We start from the raw sequence: 13,629 nt of genomic DNA, 5'->3' as shown, positions 1-13,629 counted from the left end.
GGGGCGGGGGAGGAGGGGCAGCTGGCGCAGCGGAACGGCCACCCAGGGCCGGGAGCAATTCCCCTGGAGCGCAGGGGGCCCTCTGAGGCGGCAGCGGTGCCCCCTCCAGCCGCCCCCCCCGGTGCAGCCCAGGGGGACGGGACCACCGCGGCCTGCCACACTGAGAGCGTCCCTGGCCGCCCTCTGCCATCGCCAAAGATGGCGGCGGCCCCGCGGCTTCAGCACCGCCCGGCGGGCGGGCCGCTTCCGGCGGGGCCGTGCGGGCGGCGGGGGCGCGGCGGCTCCTCCGCGCCTCTGTCGAGGCTCGGGTGAGGGCCATGGGCACGACAGGCGGCGGCGGTGCGGGTGCCCTGCGGCTGCCCGGGCTGCATGGCTACGCGGTGGAGTTCTCGCCTTACTGGCCGGGGCGCGTGGCTTGCGCCGCCGCGCAGTACTACGGCATCGCAGGTGCGGGCGGGGCCTACGCGGCGGGGCGGAGGGGGCGGCGGGTAACCGTTAAACTGACGTTCCTGGGGGCGGCTCGCTGGTGGCTGGAAATGTGGGCATCGGGGCTGTCAGTCGGTGCCTGTAACGTGCGTTTTGGGATTCGCCTTCACGTTTCGCTTGGGTACAAAGTAGCTTCCCCGTGGGCCGGCCGGGGTGAGCCTGGGGCCGGCCTCGGGCCCCCCAGCCCGCCCCGATCTCCGTCCGGCCTTCGGAAACACGGTCCCACTGCTTTGGTGGTGTTTTTCACAAGAGCCTCTGAGGGGAATACTGGTTTTATAGAGGTCGAGAGTAAATATAGTCGTAGAGACATAGACAACGTGAGTGACATGCCTGAAAATATTTTCTCCGTAAAATTTTAAACTGTCCGGACAGGCCCTGCTGACTCCACCATCCCGCTGAAAAGGCAGCCTGAGCTTTTTCTCAGCGTAGGGACCTGCTTCATTTCCAGTGGGAGTATTGCTCCTGAAAGCATTCATTTTAAGTAAAGTTTCTAAATGTGGAATTACTTTGACGATATTCCCAGGCATGTGGGAAAGCAGTACCCATATGTTTTTTTTCGGAACTGTTTGTTTCATTTCTGGTGAGCTGTGTTTGTATTACTGTGTTCTGGGGGGAAAAAAAGTGTTATGTCTGCTGTGTTAAAAGAGAAAAAGGAACCCCATGCTTGTATGTCTGTCATGTGAGGCTCAAGAGGGAAATGCGCTTTTATGCTTTATAAACGATTTTTTTCTTTTCCAACCTAACCTACAGGTATACTGGAGTAAAAAAAAAAAAAGCCCCAAAACGATATGATGTAAATGAATTACTGTTTTAGAGAACCTGAGACAACTAATGCAGCTAGTTGTTTGGCCTCTTAAAGTTCAGATGCCCTTTGTATTTGCACTCTGGAGCTACCTCAGAACCACAGTAGTTTTCTTTGTCATGGGGGAACTAGTTGTGATGTTTTGTTTTGTTTTATTTTGCTGGTTTAGGTTGTGGAACGCTGGCAGTGCTGGAACAAAATGAAGCTGGGATTGTTCTGCTCAGGAGGTAACATAGGTTTATGTTTTATTTTTGCAAGATAAAAACCTATTATGTACCTGTGAGTACAAGACACAACTGGAATATTTTTGGTTATTGTTAGCGATAAAAGTATTGTATACATGCTATAGTATCTACTGAATACATGTCTTTGTGTTTACGTCAAATGAATGTATTTGTATTTACATACAAATGATAGGTTTATATTGCATAGATTTTGTTATAGGAAGTAATCGGGATTGCACCCTTTCCGTAGTGTAAACCATTTTATAGAAATCTGACAGTGTAAATTAAAAGCAGCCTCTCTGTCCTAGCTTGAAATTAAAAGTTTTAGCTTCATAAGGAACAGTGCATTGCCACCTAAGTTTATGCCGTTATGATTGACTTATCCTGAAAATAGAGCAGGAAACTCTGTGAAGTCATGGAGGTCTTTCCTAGGAGATCCAGTGTTCTAAGGGTTTGAGAGGAGTTTGGTTTGTGTTCTGGATGGGAGAAGAAGAAAGGTTAGGAAGGAGGGGGTTTAATGGTCATTGGTAGTTGTTGCAGAGCAACTAATATGTGGTATCAGATCCCGTATGATGAATTGTTGGTGTGTTGAAAGCCCTTTTAAGGGAGCGTAGATATCTTTAATATGTTCATGACTGTCTTTCCATTCGTTTTTCATTGTGAGTCAGCTTCCTAATGGTGTTGTGAATTGGATAGAGCTCTCCCAACACAGATTTATTTGTTTGTTTACCACATCTGTTACAGACAAAGAGCTCCTACCTCTGTGGCAACATCGCGGAGAAACCGTAGATCAGACTGAGGCATGTGGTACCTCTGTCTCTGCCTGACACGTTTTAAGACTGAAATCAGATTTCATTCTCTCTGTGTGGGAGGTCCTTGGCTCATTCATGCTTTAACTTAGACAACCTATTCTGGCATACAGTTGTAAAAGTTGACATTATAACAAGTAAGTTACTTGTAAGGAGATTTACTGGAAACTCAAATATATAAAAAATGCTGTTTAGAATGGTAAAGAAGGTGATTTAAAGAAATACTGTCTTTGCATGTAACTAGTCCACACTTTTATGTTGTGCTTTCTCATGGACAAATATCTTAATTGTTCCAATTTAGTTTTGACTGGAATGATGGCCTGTTTGATGTGACCTGGAGTGAGAACAATGAACATGTGTTGATCACTTCTAGCGGAGATGGATCTCTGCAAATCTGGGATACAGCTAAAACCAAAGGTCCGCTGCAAGTCTATAAAGAGCACTCTCAGGAGGTAAACCAGGCACACGTGAAAAATTTAATGGACTCTCTAATGTTTGAATTATTAAAAGATTTATTTGTGGACTTATAATCAAAAGTGGGTTTTGTTATCTGTTTTTTAACTTTGTTTGGGTCTGTGGTTTGAATTTATAAGTTAACGTTATTTTGAATATAACGTGAATTACCTATTGTACACGTTCATAAATACATCTATACACTGTAGTAGGTACCACTTCATTACATAAATTAATATATTCAGAAATAGTGTTTGTGGTTTCTTGTAGGGTAGGTAATCATTGTGTTGTATGAAAGTACTGCAGTCATTTCTGTGATTTTTAGAGAGCATTATTGGATAGGTCTAAATCAGACAGCTGATGGATATAGCAGTGTTATCCTTGAAAATGTAAAGTGATACACATTATTCAGATCCTTAGGACTTCTGTTGTACCGGGGAACTGCTTATCCTTTTCCATTCTAGCATCTGTGAGATCATACTCAAATAACAGTAGTCAAATATTGGGACAGCATGTATTTTTCTTAGCCTTGGTTTGATATCATTGCATTTGATTTTTCTTAAAATCTCAGTTTATTTATCCAGTGCAATATGGGTAGAGAAAAATTTTATATTCGTGTTCATAAATGTATTTGCATATTTTTAAGGACATTTATGCTTTAGTATATTTATCTTTCCCCAAGTGATTTTTCTACCCCCCCCCTTTTTTTTTCCGTGCTTTCTTCCTAACTCTCCACTCACTTCTGTCAAGTCTCTGAACTTTAGATGCAATCAGTTTTTTCCTGGATTACTGACTCTTTATCTGAATGACATAAAACTGAATAAAATAACCTATCAATAAAAAATGATGGAGGAAATCCAGTTTTGTATTGACAAAGACCTCAAGATTTTTTCAAATACAAAGCACAAAGCTAAAAGCTGAGTGACTGCAGTTACATGACAGTCTGTCTTCTGTACCTTATTTCTTTGTAATTTTGCTTTGGTTTAATACATGTACTATGTAAACAAAAAAATTTAAGAGATGAGTTTGTAGTTGCAATCGGGATTTTATGATAGTGTTCAAAGGCTGATGGTAGGAACACAAAGATGTAGGCAAAGCATAATACAAAATTTGTGGGGGGTTTGTCTCTATCATTTTCTCATTTAAATTCTGTCCATAAGTTTATTTTGGTTCTGCTACACCATCTGTTGTTTGTGAAGTAAACATTTCTGTGTCCAAGTCTTAGTTTAGCAGGTAGCATAGGGAGGTGGACGCATTCAACCATGAGTTAGGAAGACAGTATCAGAAACATGGGCTGAGTGTTTATTGTGTGATACGAAAGGTTGTATTGATTCTTTATAAACGTGCATTAAGAGGATAGATCTCAGAGGGAATATACTTAATAGTTTGTGTTAAATGCTGGCAGACAGTGCTCTTTAAAATGATTGGCTACCTTGCTAGTCCTTAATCCCTGTTTGACATTTCTAATGACAATTTTGTCACTGCATTTTATAGTATTTCTAATGCAAGATTGACAGGGATCTATTTCTTCTTTTCTAAATGAGATCATTGTCCCTCCTCAAAAAGAATGTGCATTTTTAATTTAAAAGTGCATCTTTATTATCAAAGGACAATGAGTTTTATTCCAGCACTAACCAACTGCTGAATCTCATGCATAAATTAGACTAATTTACTTTGGTTTTGATGAAGTCTCACTGGAATGCGAGACAAAAGAATGTTTGAATTAAATTTGTCTTGTAAAGCGAGCCTGAACATTTATTTGGAACTATTTTTTATGATTTTACGTCTTTTTTTTAATCATCTTTTCATCTTGCCTGAGGCATTTTCTGCTGCTGTTTAGGCATAAACTAGTATTAATGTATTTTATGATTGAAGATAAGGCACTAAAAGATTAACAACTAAGGTTTATGCTGTGTTATTAGTCTTTCCCTGTTGTTCAGCACAGCTTCTATTGAAGCATCTGTAAATTTATGTTGGATGATAGCATGAAAAGGAAAGAAGAATAAAAGTGAACCTTACTTGATTCTCCACGCTGCCTTCTTTTCATTCTCTTCCCTTTCCCTGGACCTGTCACATGGCAAATGGAAAATGGCTCTTGTTTTTTTCTGACCCCGTTGTCTGTTCTGTTTGTAATTCTTGCCTGAAGGAGAATTTGCCCAGGTCCCATTGCCTCCAGTGCAGCTGCAGAGTGCTGGGCAGTCCCAACCATGTCTGCCATATGTACACAGATCCATGTCACAACATGTGTTCAACAGATCTATATGCTGATAGCTTTCAAGTGAGCTGTAAACCATACGTGCCCTTCGCCTTATCGGTGCAGTAGATCTGATACATCACAAATATGTGGGGCTAGGTGAATTGTGTGACGTGGGTGCATGTTTCTCAGACATATTTCTTTCTGGAAAACCTTGGACTTGAATATGAGAGCCAAACTTCAGCTGAGCTGACTTCATAGAGCTGTTGTGTGAAAGAGGCACACTACATAGTGATACATTTAAGGGCATTTCCAGACAGCAGCAGCTTAGGAGTTGAACACAGGCCATCACACAGATTCAGGGGGAGGAAGAGAGGCTAATGTTTGTGAGGAGCTCAGGAGCTGCTGCGGAGAACTGTGATGTCTTCCATTCTGAAAATATAAGCAGGTACTTGTGTGTCTCCTTTATTATTATTTTAATAGGGATTCAGGTTAAAAAGGAGGGGTTTTTAATGAGCTTTAGTACTGATAGTTAGCTGACAAAAGTAGAAAAGCCAAGAGGTAAAGGCATGGTTTGGAAAAGCAAACAAAAGAATTACCTCTCAGTTTGTTATTTGGCTTTTGTCAGGTACTGTCTGAGTGTCTTGTACATTTGAATTATAAGCTCCTCAAGGAAGGGAGCTAGCACAAAATGGTGCCAGTACTGCCTTGCAGTATATGGGAAGCAGGACATTGTAAAATAAAAAAGGAAAGTTGCAGATCATGCACATTGTTTTTCTGTGGGCAGTGCTCGCTCTCCACTTATGGGAAATGAGCAAATAGATGAAAAACAGTTAATTTAAACTGGATCTGGCATAGATTCAAATATTTCTTAGGAAGGAAAATGCTCAGAAGTAGCTAAATGATACCTCAATTTCCTTTCTCATACAGGACACTTTCCATAGAAGACTCTGGGTTTTGCTGGATTTTTTTTCCAGTCCAGCTTCTCTGGTTTTTTTTGGTCTGGTGACACAGGTCCAAACATTTTCACCTTCAGAACAGGGTTGCTGTCATTTAAGGCACAATTCCATCTATCCAAGACAAACACATCATCTAGCATGTTGAGTTGCAGATTAAATTCAATGCCGTGAGAGAACTGGATTGTCCCAGTTGAAGTACAAATCCTCAGTGGTTAGTGGCCCGACTGTGAGAGCAGCGCCACCTACAAGTGTTAGGTAGTGGCCACATTTCTGAGAAGTGTTATGGAAGGTCTGATTGGGTCAGGAGGTGAAGCAAATAAAGTGTTTTAGCTAGTATTTGTCCACCTTAGCTCTGAAATGGTTCATGTCCCACTGTAGCTTATTGAGCCATTTTGGTGGGAAGTAAAACTAGACAGAATAGAATGTACTTTCCATCATGTAGATAAAGATACAGTGCATTCAAAGGTGGAAGTTGTACATGTTCTTGAAACTTTCAGATTTGAAGATTTGAAGTAATTCGAAGAACTGCCTTAGAGCATTTGTTTTCACTGAGGCAGCAGAGCTGAAAAATCAGCAGTGAAGGATGGAGTTAAAGTATCCTCTGTCAACGTGGGAACCAATGTTAGAATATACTGTCAAAGAGGGAGCTTATCTCAACTACACAGTGTAAAGCAACTTCTTAATAGCTGAAATGATTGGTTATGAGGGAAATTGAGTTTTTAATTTTATTTGTTTGAGGATATGAATGGTAAAAAAAGAGTGTCATAGAACCTGGAAAAGGTGAAAATCAGAATATTTTATGGCCTGCATTTCTTATGAGAACTAGATAACATAAAAAAGCATTTATTGTTAGTCAGCTAATACCTCAAAGTCAAATCCATAGCTCTGAAGAGAGATGGCCTTTACAATTAGAAACTGTAGATGTTTGAATAAAATTGAATGAGATAACAATCTGAATTATGGCTTTTTATAGTGGTAGAAACTTCTAGTGATAGTGGGTCTATGAGGATTTAGTTACAACTCCCCCTCCCATTTTGGCCCATCTTTACTTTTTTGGATACTTTTCTGACCCTGTATTTACTTTAATGCCAGACTGAGATGCTAAATTTATTTTTTGTTCAGGTAAACAGCAGCTTTGTGGTGCCTGACTTGTGTAGTTTTTTAGCTGTTTATAATACGATCTGCAAATCCAAGTCTATTTCATAAACTTCAGCTAACTTGAGTCTCAAGCTTGTATTATAATGCTCTTTCTAAACTAGGTTGTTATATTGTTTATAGGCATATAGTGTTGACTGGAGCCAAACTAGAGGAGAGCAGCTAGTGGTGTCTGGTTCATGGGATCAAACAGCCAAGCTGGTATGTTGGTTTTCTGCTGAAGGTGAAAAATGTGGTTTGTTTTGGATCTGATAGTTCTTTGTGTTAAGAAACAGCATTGATTCATTTTTCCTCTTTATTTTTACACTGAGGCTGAAGTTCTGTTTTAACTGAGACGTTGCTTTATCCCTCAGTTGCTATCAGTTTAAACATACAAATACTTTTCATGACACATGGTAAAAAGAAGTTAATTTAGTCCTTTCTGTATGTATAAAGCTTTTTTATATATGAAACCCTTTCCTTTCTTACTGAATGTGTACCTCAACAGTTTTCTTTTTACTTTATTCAGTGGGATCCAGCTGTGGGGAAGTCATTATGCACTTTTAAAGGCCACGAAGGGGTCATTTACAGCACTATATGGTCTCCACACATCCCAGGTTGTTTTGCATCTGCCTCAGGTAAAGGGGTTCTCACAACAAAAAAACCTTACATGTTGTTGGATTAGTTCAGCACTTTGTCCAGCAGATGGTAGTGTGTGTCATACATAAAAATGGAAGAAGGAAAGAAACTTATTGCTGCAGCTGGATTTGTAGGCTCTGTTACAATCTGTAAATCATCCTCTTGGCCATTTAAACAGGGATCAGCAGTTTTCTAGCAGTCACTTCAGTGACCTTGTGGCAATTTTTTCTGTTATTTTACGTAGCTCTCTTCTCTCACCTAACTCTTGTTGCTGACCACTAAATCACATTATATGCTTTATTTTGTGTTCTGGTGTATGTTTTTGTTCAAATTATCTCAAGTGTCAGTAGACTGTTAGGTCTGTGAGAAACATAGTCAATTCCTGTTGAACTGTTTTAAGTACTGCTGGAGATCTCCGTGCCGTGTTCTTTAGGGGAGGTAATCATCACTTTTACTTTTCTGCCTTGGCCAGTGCTATGAATCTTGCTGGTCAATACAATCATAATTGAGTTGGATGTACCTAGAGGCAAAGAAACTGTATGGTGAGCTGGCAGTGTTTTCCAAACACCGCTCCTGCTCCAGAGGCACAAGGAGAGCTCTGGAGTGAGACCTGGAGCCTAACTGTGACTAACTGGGAGAGGGGTTCTGTGAGCCGTGGAGTTTGCTTGGGAAATAGAGGGGCAATAGGACACTGCCTTAATACAAATATTGGTAGATTAACTCCAGTGGCTTAAATTTCTTTGATTTCAAGTCTGTTGGAAACCTGTACTGATTTAAATAGAAATTGTTTAGCTCTTGTATCAAGAGGGTAAGCAAATATAAATATGTTTTCCTGTTACTGAAATTAAAAAGAGACAGTAAGTACACACAGATTCTGGTCTTCCCTATTCTGTGGGAAGTTTGATGAAAAAGTGCACATGACTTTCATAAAATTTCATTCTGGCTATTTCCATCTGACTCTGCTTGCAGAGTTGAACTAGCATGACTAGCAAGTTACATGTATTTGTTTTAATGTAGTAGTGCTTGGAAGCCAGGTGCTGGTGCCCAGATATTTCCAACTTATTTGAAGATTCATTGAGGTAACACTTAGTGAAGTACCTATCAAATAGGATGTGCAGAAACTTATAGGATTGAGCCCTGTACGCTGTATGAACAGTTCTACTGAAATGCAGCTATATGCTACAGAATACTGGCTAAGTACTATTTGGTCAAAAGTAAGTGGAGAAAACAGCGCTTGGTGTTTTTTTTCTAGCGCATGTTGTGATCTCTTTAAAGTCCTGCTCAGAAGCCTCCCTTCCATGATAATCTTACTCATACAAAATTTCTGACATTCTAGATGAACAACTGAACCACCTAGTTGTTTCAAATTTGATTATCTAGGCTATGAACCCAAACTCTCTTCTAATATATTGCCACTTGAACAATTTTGGGAAACATTAATTGTTAGATGCTGTATGTGGTGGTACTTAAATTGGGTACAGCAATATACAATTGATCTGTTCTTTGCGTGACTCAGTGGGTGCAGCTGTATGAAGTTTTGACTAAAACATTAAAGAGTTCCCATTCTTTTGTGACTTTTACTTTGACTCTTGAAAGTGACTAACACATATTGCTGGAGCTTGAAGCTAATTACAGTCAGTTTTCACCAATTGATGACTCCATAGTATTTCATAGGAAAAACAACATAAAAGACACGATATTTTTCTTCTGTAAATACTACTCAGGTGTGAAATAAAATCTTATAGTGCAGTGCTAGGAGTAAAATCGTTAGGTAAGAGAAAATGAAATCTTCAAAATGATGGTTTCCAAACTAAAACATGTGGTGTGCTTCTAAATGAAATAACTTCAAACCAGAGATGTTGCATAGAAATCATGATGTACTGAAGTGGAAAAGGTTGTTTGTTTATTTGTTTTTTTCTTTTTTGTTTGCTTTTGGTTTTTGTTTTATTTTTTGTTTGCTTTTGGTTTTACTTTACATTGGAATTTTCTTGTGGTTTGATTAGACTACTTCACTACAGAAGATATGTATTGGGAGTTTTTTCTTTGGTCAGCAGGATTGTGGGTAGTAGAAGTACTCATGACTTTCTAGCTCTGGGTATAAATGCCTTTTTCTTATTTTAAGAAAGGCATATCAGATAGTTTATGTTAAGAGAGTGACTTCACTGTTTAGTATTTAATGGCCCTCTACTGTGCTAGTCAAGATGAAAGTTAAGTGGAACTGTTTAGGAGGCTGAACCTCCTCATTTGAAACTTGCAATGATCCACACACTTGTAAGAATGACAGAAAAAGATGAATTTCACTGATGACTGATCTTCTGTTGATCTACAGTTGGAGCTGGAGAAAAACTCCATAGTACTGTGCCGAACTTACAGCTGTTCCCTTCTTTGATACACTTGCTGGAAAGGTTGACCTGAAGTTTTGTGGTCTCTTCTTTTGCAACTTTGTGTTGTCTTGAAAGTTAGTAAGTGCAAATGTATCAGGAGGGAAACTTTTTGTACTTCCTTTCATCTCCCACCCCACCCCCCCCCTTTTTTTTTTTTTTAACTTTTGAAACGGTAGCTTTTTGAAGGATATTGAAACATTGTCTTTTTGAAGGAGGTGGCACTACTTTAGGTTTGTAGTGGCTCTGTGTGTGTGTTCTTTCTGTTTCTTGCCCCTCTTGTCCCCTTTCTCTCATCCCACCTCACACATACCTACTCACAACCACGTGCTTAGTCATATCTTAATAGTATAAAGTCTTAGCACTTCAGACCAGAAATGAGCTGTTTATGTTGCAACATCTTCATTTTGCATATGTTAGTAAAATAAGTTGGGTGTGTTGTTAGCCATAGATTGGAAAAATGTTGTTCTCGGAATGCTTCCAATTTAATGAAATTTAAGTAAAGCGTTGCACTTTAAAAAAAAAATATTTTAAAGAAAATAAGAGGGAAGGAGGTTTAGGAACCTTTTGCCTGCCTCACCCCTGCCTTTTATTTGAATCCACAAAGATGCCAGCAGAAGTTTAATTTCCACTTAACTAATTAGTTTGTGAAATCTGAAAACAGAAAATCAAGCACAACTGCTAGCCACAGTAAAGTAGTTGCTCAGAAGGACCATTATGTGCCTAGACAACTTTTGCCTGAAGCTAATAAGGTTAAATCTTTGCTTTTGGAAGAAGACTTTTTCTCAAACTGTTACGAGACTAGAAAAAGAATGCGAGTGAAGAAAATGAGAAACCTAAGACTGCAATATAAAGCAATTGAAAAAGAATTTGATACTAAGTGTGGTTATTTTGCTTCATTAAGTCTCTGATCTGAATACACACAGGAAAACTAAGTTTGTCTGCAGTGGACAATAAAATGCAATTAGATTACAGAAGATAAATATGTCTGATGCTTCAGTTAAATTATCTTTTATTCAGCATCTAATACACTTCCATTTAACATTTACAGGGATGTGTGAGGTACCTTACAATGCTGTTGTCCTCATGTACAATCAGTTGTACTCTCAAAAAGCAAGCAAATGGCTTATCTCTTTTGGTTTGAAAATGAGAGTTAATAGTAACAGAACAAACTGTTAATTCTGTATATGTAAATAACTGCTGTTGTGATGTCAGTAACAATTTCTGAGCTGATAAGATAAGCAGGATGTTCAGGTGTACGTGCGGCACCAAACCAGAGACCTGTACGTGCGGCACCAAACCAGAGACCTGATAAATGTCTGCCTTACACTGAAAAAAACAATGATGTGGAAAATGTCATTAAAGAGGTGACATAAATGTTTAACAGCATCTTCATGACTAAAAGGGTTTAATGAGTCATTGTGTCATTTGCCCAGAGGGTCTCTTGGCTTTTTTGTTTTGTTCTGGTTTTTACCCAGAGAGCAAATTTGTGAGAAGCACATAAAGAAAGTGCCAAATGCACACAACATTAGTGTATAGTAAAACGTAAATCAGTTCTACTAAATAATTCTCCATAACTGCAGAGCAGTAGGCCCTGCGTGGTCCTGTGGTTTATAAAGAAAGCATCCTTCATAGTATCAACTGTTTTTATTGCCCTTTAAATTTAACAGTGGGAAGTAATTAATGAGTACCATTTTACCCTTATCTGCATAACTGCAGTATTCTTTGATACAGATATGACACCGGCAAATGAAAATATTAATGTTTGGGATTTGGCAAATCCCAGATTTAGAATTATTGGTAGCTTTTATCTTAACTACTGGGACCTCAGTTTTAATGCTGCATTCATTTTTAAATCATTACTACACTCCTTAAGTTTACCGATCAGGGTAAATACATAGTTTTCATAACATCTTAAACAAATCATGAATAAGGGAAAGAGTTGTTTCTTAAATCTTTGCGATAATGTCTGTGTTCATCGGTATTCAGATCAATTATTTGTATTCTTTACTCAAAGACTGATTTTTCAGACTGAAAGCCCAGGGTGAAAAAATTTCTTATACCACAACAAGGTGCGATCATTTTTGAGAAATTTTTATTATGTTGACAGAAGTGTTGGGGAACTGTAGTTTTGCTGGTTTACAAATGAACTTGTAAATCCGGCCTCCACTCTTTGTAAGCTTCCATTCAGTGCTAGACTTTAAGGTTAAAATTAAAAAACATTGTTTATCTCATATCCTGATTTATTGCCAGCCCTGATACAGTGAATTGCCTTTTAAGAAGTTTGTCTTCTTGCTTACTGGTCTTTTAGTGACAAATGCATGTACTTTCATAAATCAGGCTGGCACGTAGTCTTGGCACATCTTTCCATGTTTGGGATCCAAATTTTGAAAGAAAACTAAACCCAAATTATTTTGTATGAAATAATGAGCTGGGGAAGGTGTACATCTACTAAGAGGATGGTTACTGAATTAGTTCTGAAGGAATAACCTTGAGTGCAGCTCCTCAATAAAGAGGTGTTTTCCATGTGTAGGTTCCTGGACCAAATTTGGGGTTGTCAGGGCTTTGACCAGCTTTCTGAAGCTTCAGCTTACATTCCTGCTTCAGAAGTACCACAGGGCAGAACAAGGAGCTGTTTGGGAGTGGGGCTTGCAGACAAGTAATTCCAAAGATGTTTTTGTTTGTTCAGGTTCCTAAAAAGCTGAAGGAAATAATCTTCTGTTCTGCTATGACAGTGGTTTGTCATGAGTTCCAAAACACTTCACTAGAGTTTTGTATTCCATTAGTTTGTGTGTGATGTGGGTCTGCTCTTTGCTTCTTGTGCATTCTTACCTGGTTATTTGCTTGTTGAATGTGCTGGAAGAAATGCCATCATGAACAAGGTTCAAAGATTTGCAAAACTTGGTCATTTTTGGAATCCAAATCCTCAAGGGATAAAAGAATAAGAGGCTTCAATTTATTGCATGGTACCTTGTTGTACAAATTGAGCATCTAGAGAACAAACTGACTATGGAGTTACTGTGTTTTGTTGCAGTTTAGCTAAACTGCTGTTTATGCTAGAAACTATTAAAATATAATTTACTTGCTTACTTTGTTGTGTCAAATCTATGTAATGAAGTGAGGTGGGTGTTTTTATTTGCAATCTATTGCTTCAAGACAGACCAGCACAGTATTGAATTCATCCGAGTCCTGTGCTCTTTGAGCTTTACTAAATCATCTTCTAATGTGCAAGCTGAAATATTTCTCAGGAAATGAGTTTGGCCCACAATTTATAGTACATGCTAACCATAGTAAAGTATTGTGTGCAGCACATCCTAGAATATAAAGCATTTTCAGGTTATAATATTATATATTAGAATCTCATATTGTAAAATAATGGTTTAGTGTTGAGAAGAAAAATGCAGTAACAGGTTGGTTTTTTTTACAGTGAGTTAATATGTTTTTGGGTCCTTTGGGTTAGAATTAGGTATTTAGTCCATATTGCCATTTGCTGAAGAATGGTTTAATAATAAGTCATAAGAGAGGTCAATTTTGAAATGAAAAAAATT

The 13,629-nt window shown here is 38.9% G+C and overlaps 1 protein-coding gene across 1 annotated transcript in view; it reads left to right on the top strand.

Moving 5' to 3' along the window:
* The first annotated feature begins 278 nt into the window (after positions 1-278).
* The window catches only part of PEX7 (peroxisomal biogenesis factor 7), a 46,665-nt gene continuing 33,314 nt past the window's right edge, over positions 279-13,629 (top strand). The window contains exons 1-5 of the mRNA XM_082481565.1: positions 279-447; positions 1,458-1,515; positions 2,623-2,773; positions 7,206-7,283; positions 7,591-7,699. Coding sequence (XP_082337691.1) covers positions 318-447; positions 1,458-1,515; positions 2,623-2,773; positions 7,206-7,283; positions 7,591-7,699 — 526 coding nt within the window. The 5' untranslated portion in view covers positions 279-317. The remainder of the gene's footprint in view (positions 448-1,457; positions 1,516-2,622; positions 2,774-7,205; positions 7,284-7,590; positions 7,700-13,629) is intronic.

This window comes from Vanellus vanellus (genome assembly GCF_965231255.1).
Source record: "Vanellus vanellus genome assembly, chromosome: 3".
Taxonomy (NCBI): Eukaryota; Metazoa; Chordata; class Aves; order Charadriiformes; family Charadriidae; genus Vanellus; species Vanellus vanellus.
Note: the sequence above shows the minus strand (reverse complement) of the source record. Positions and strands in the feature narration are given on the sequence as shown.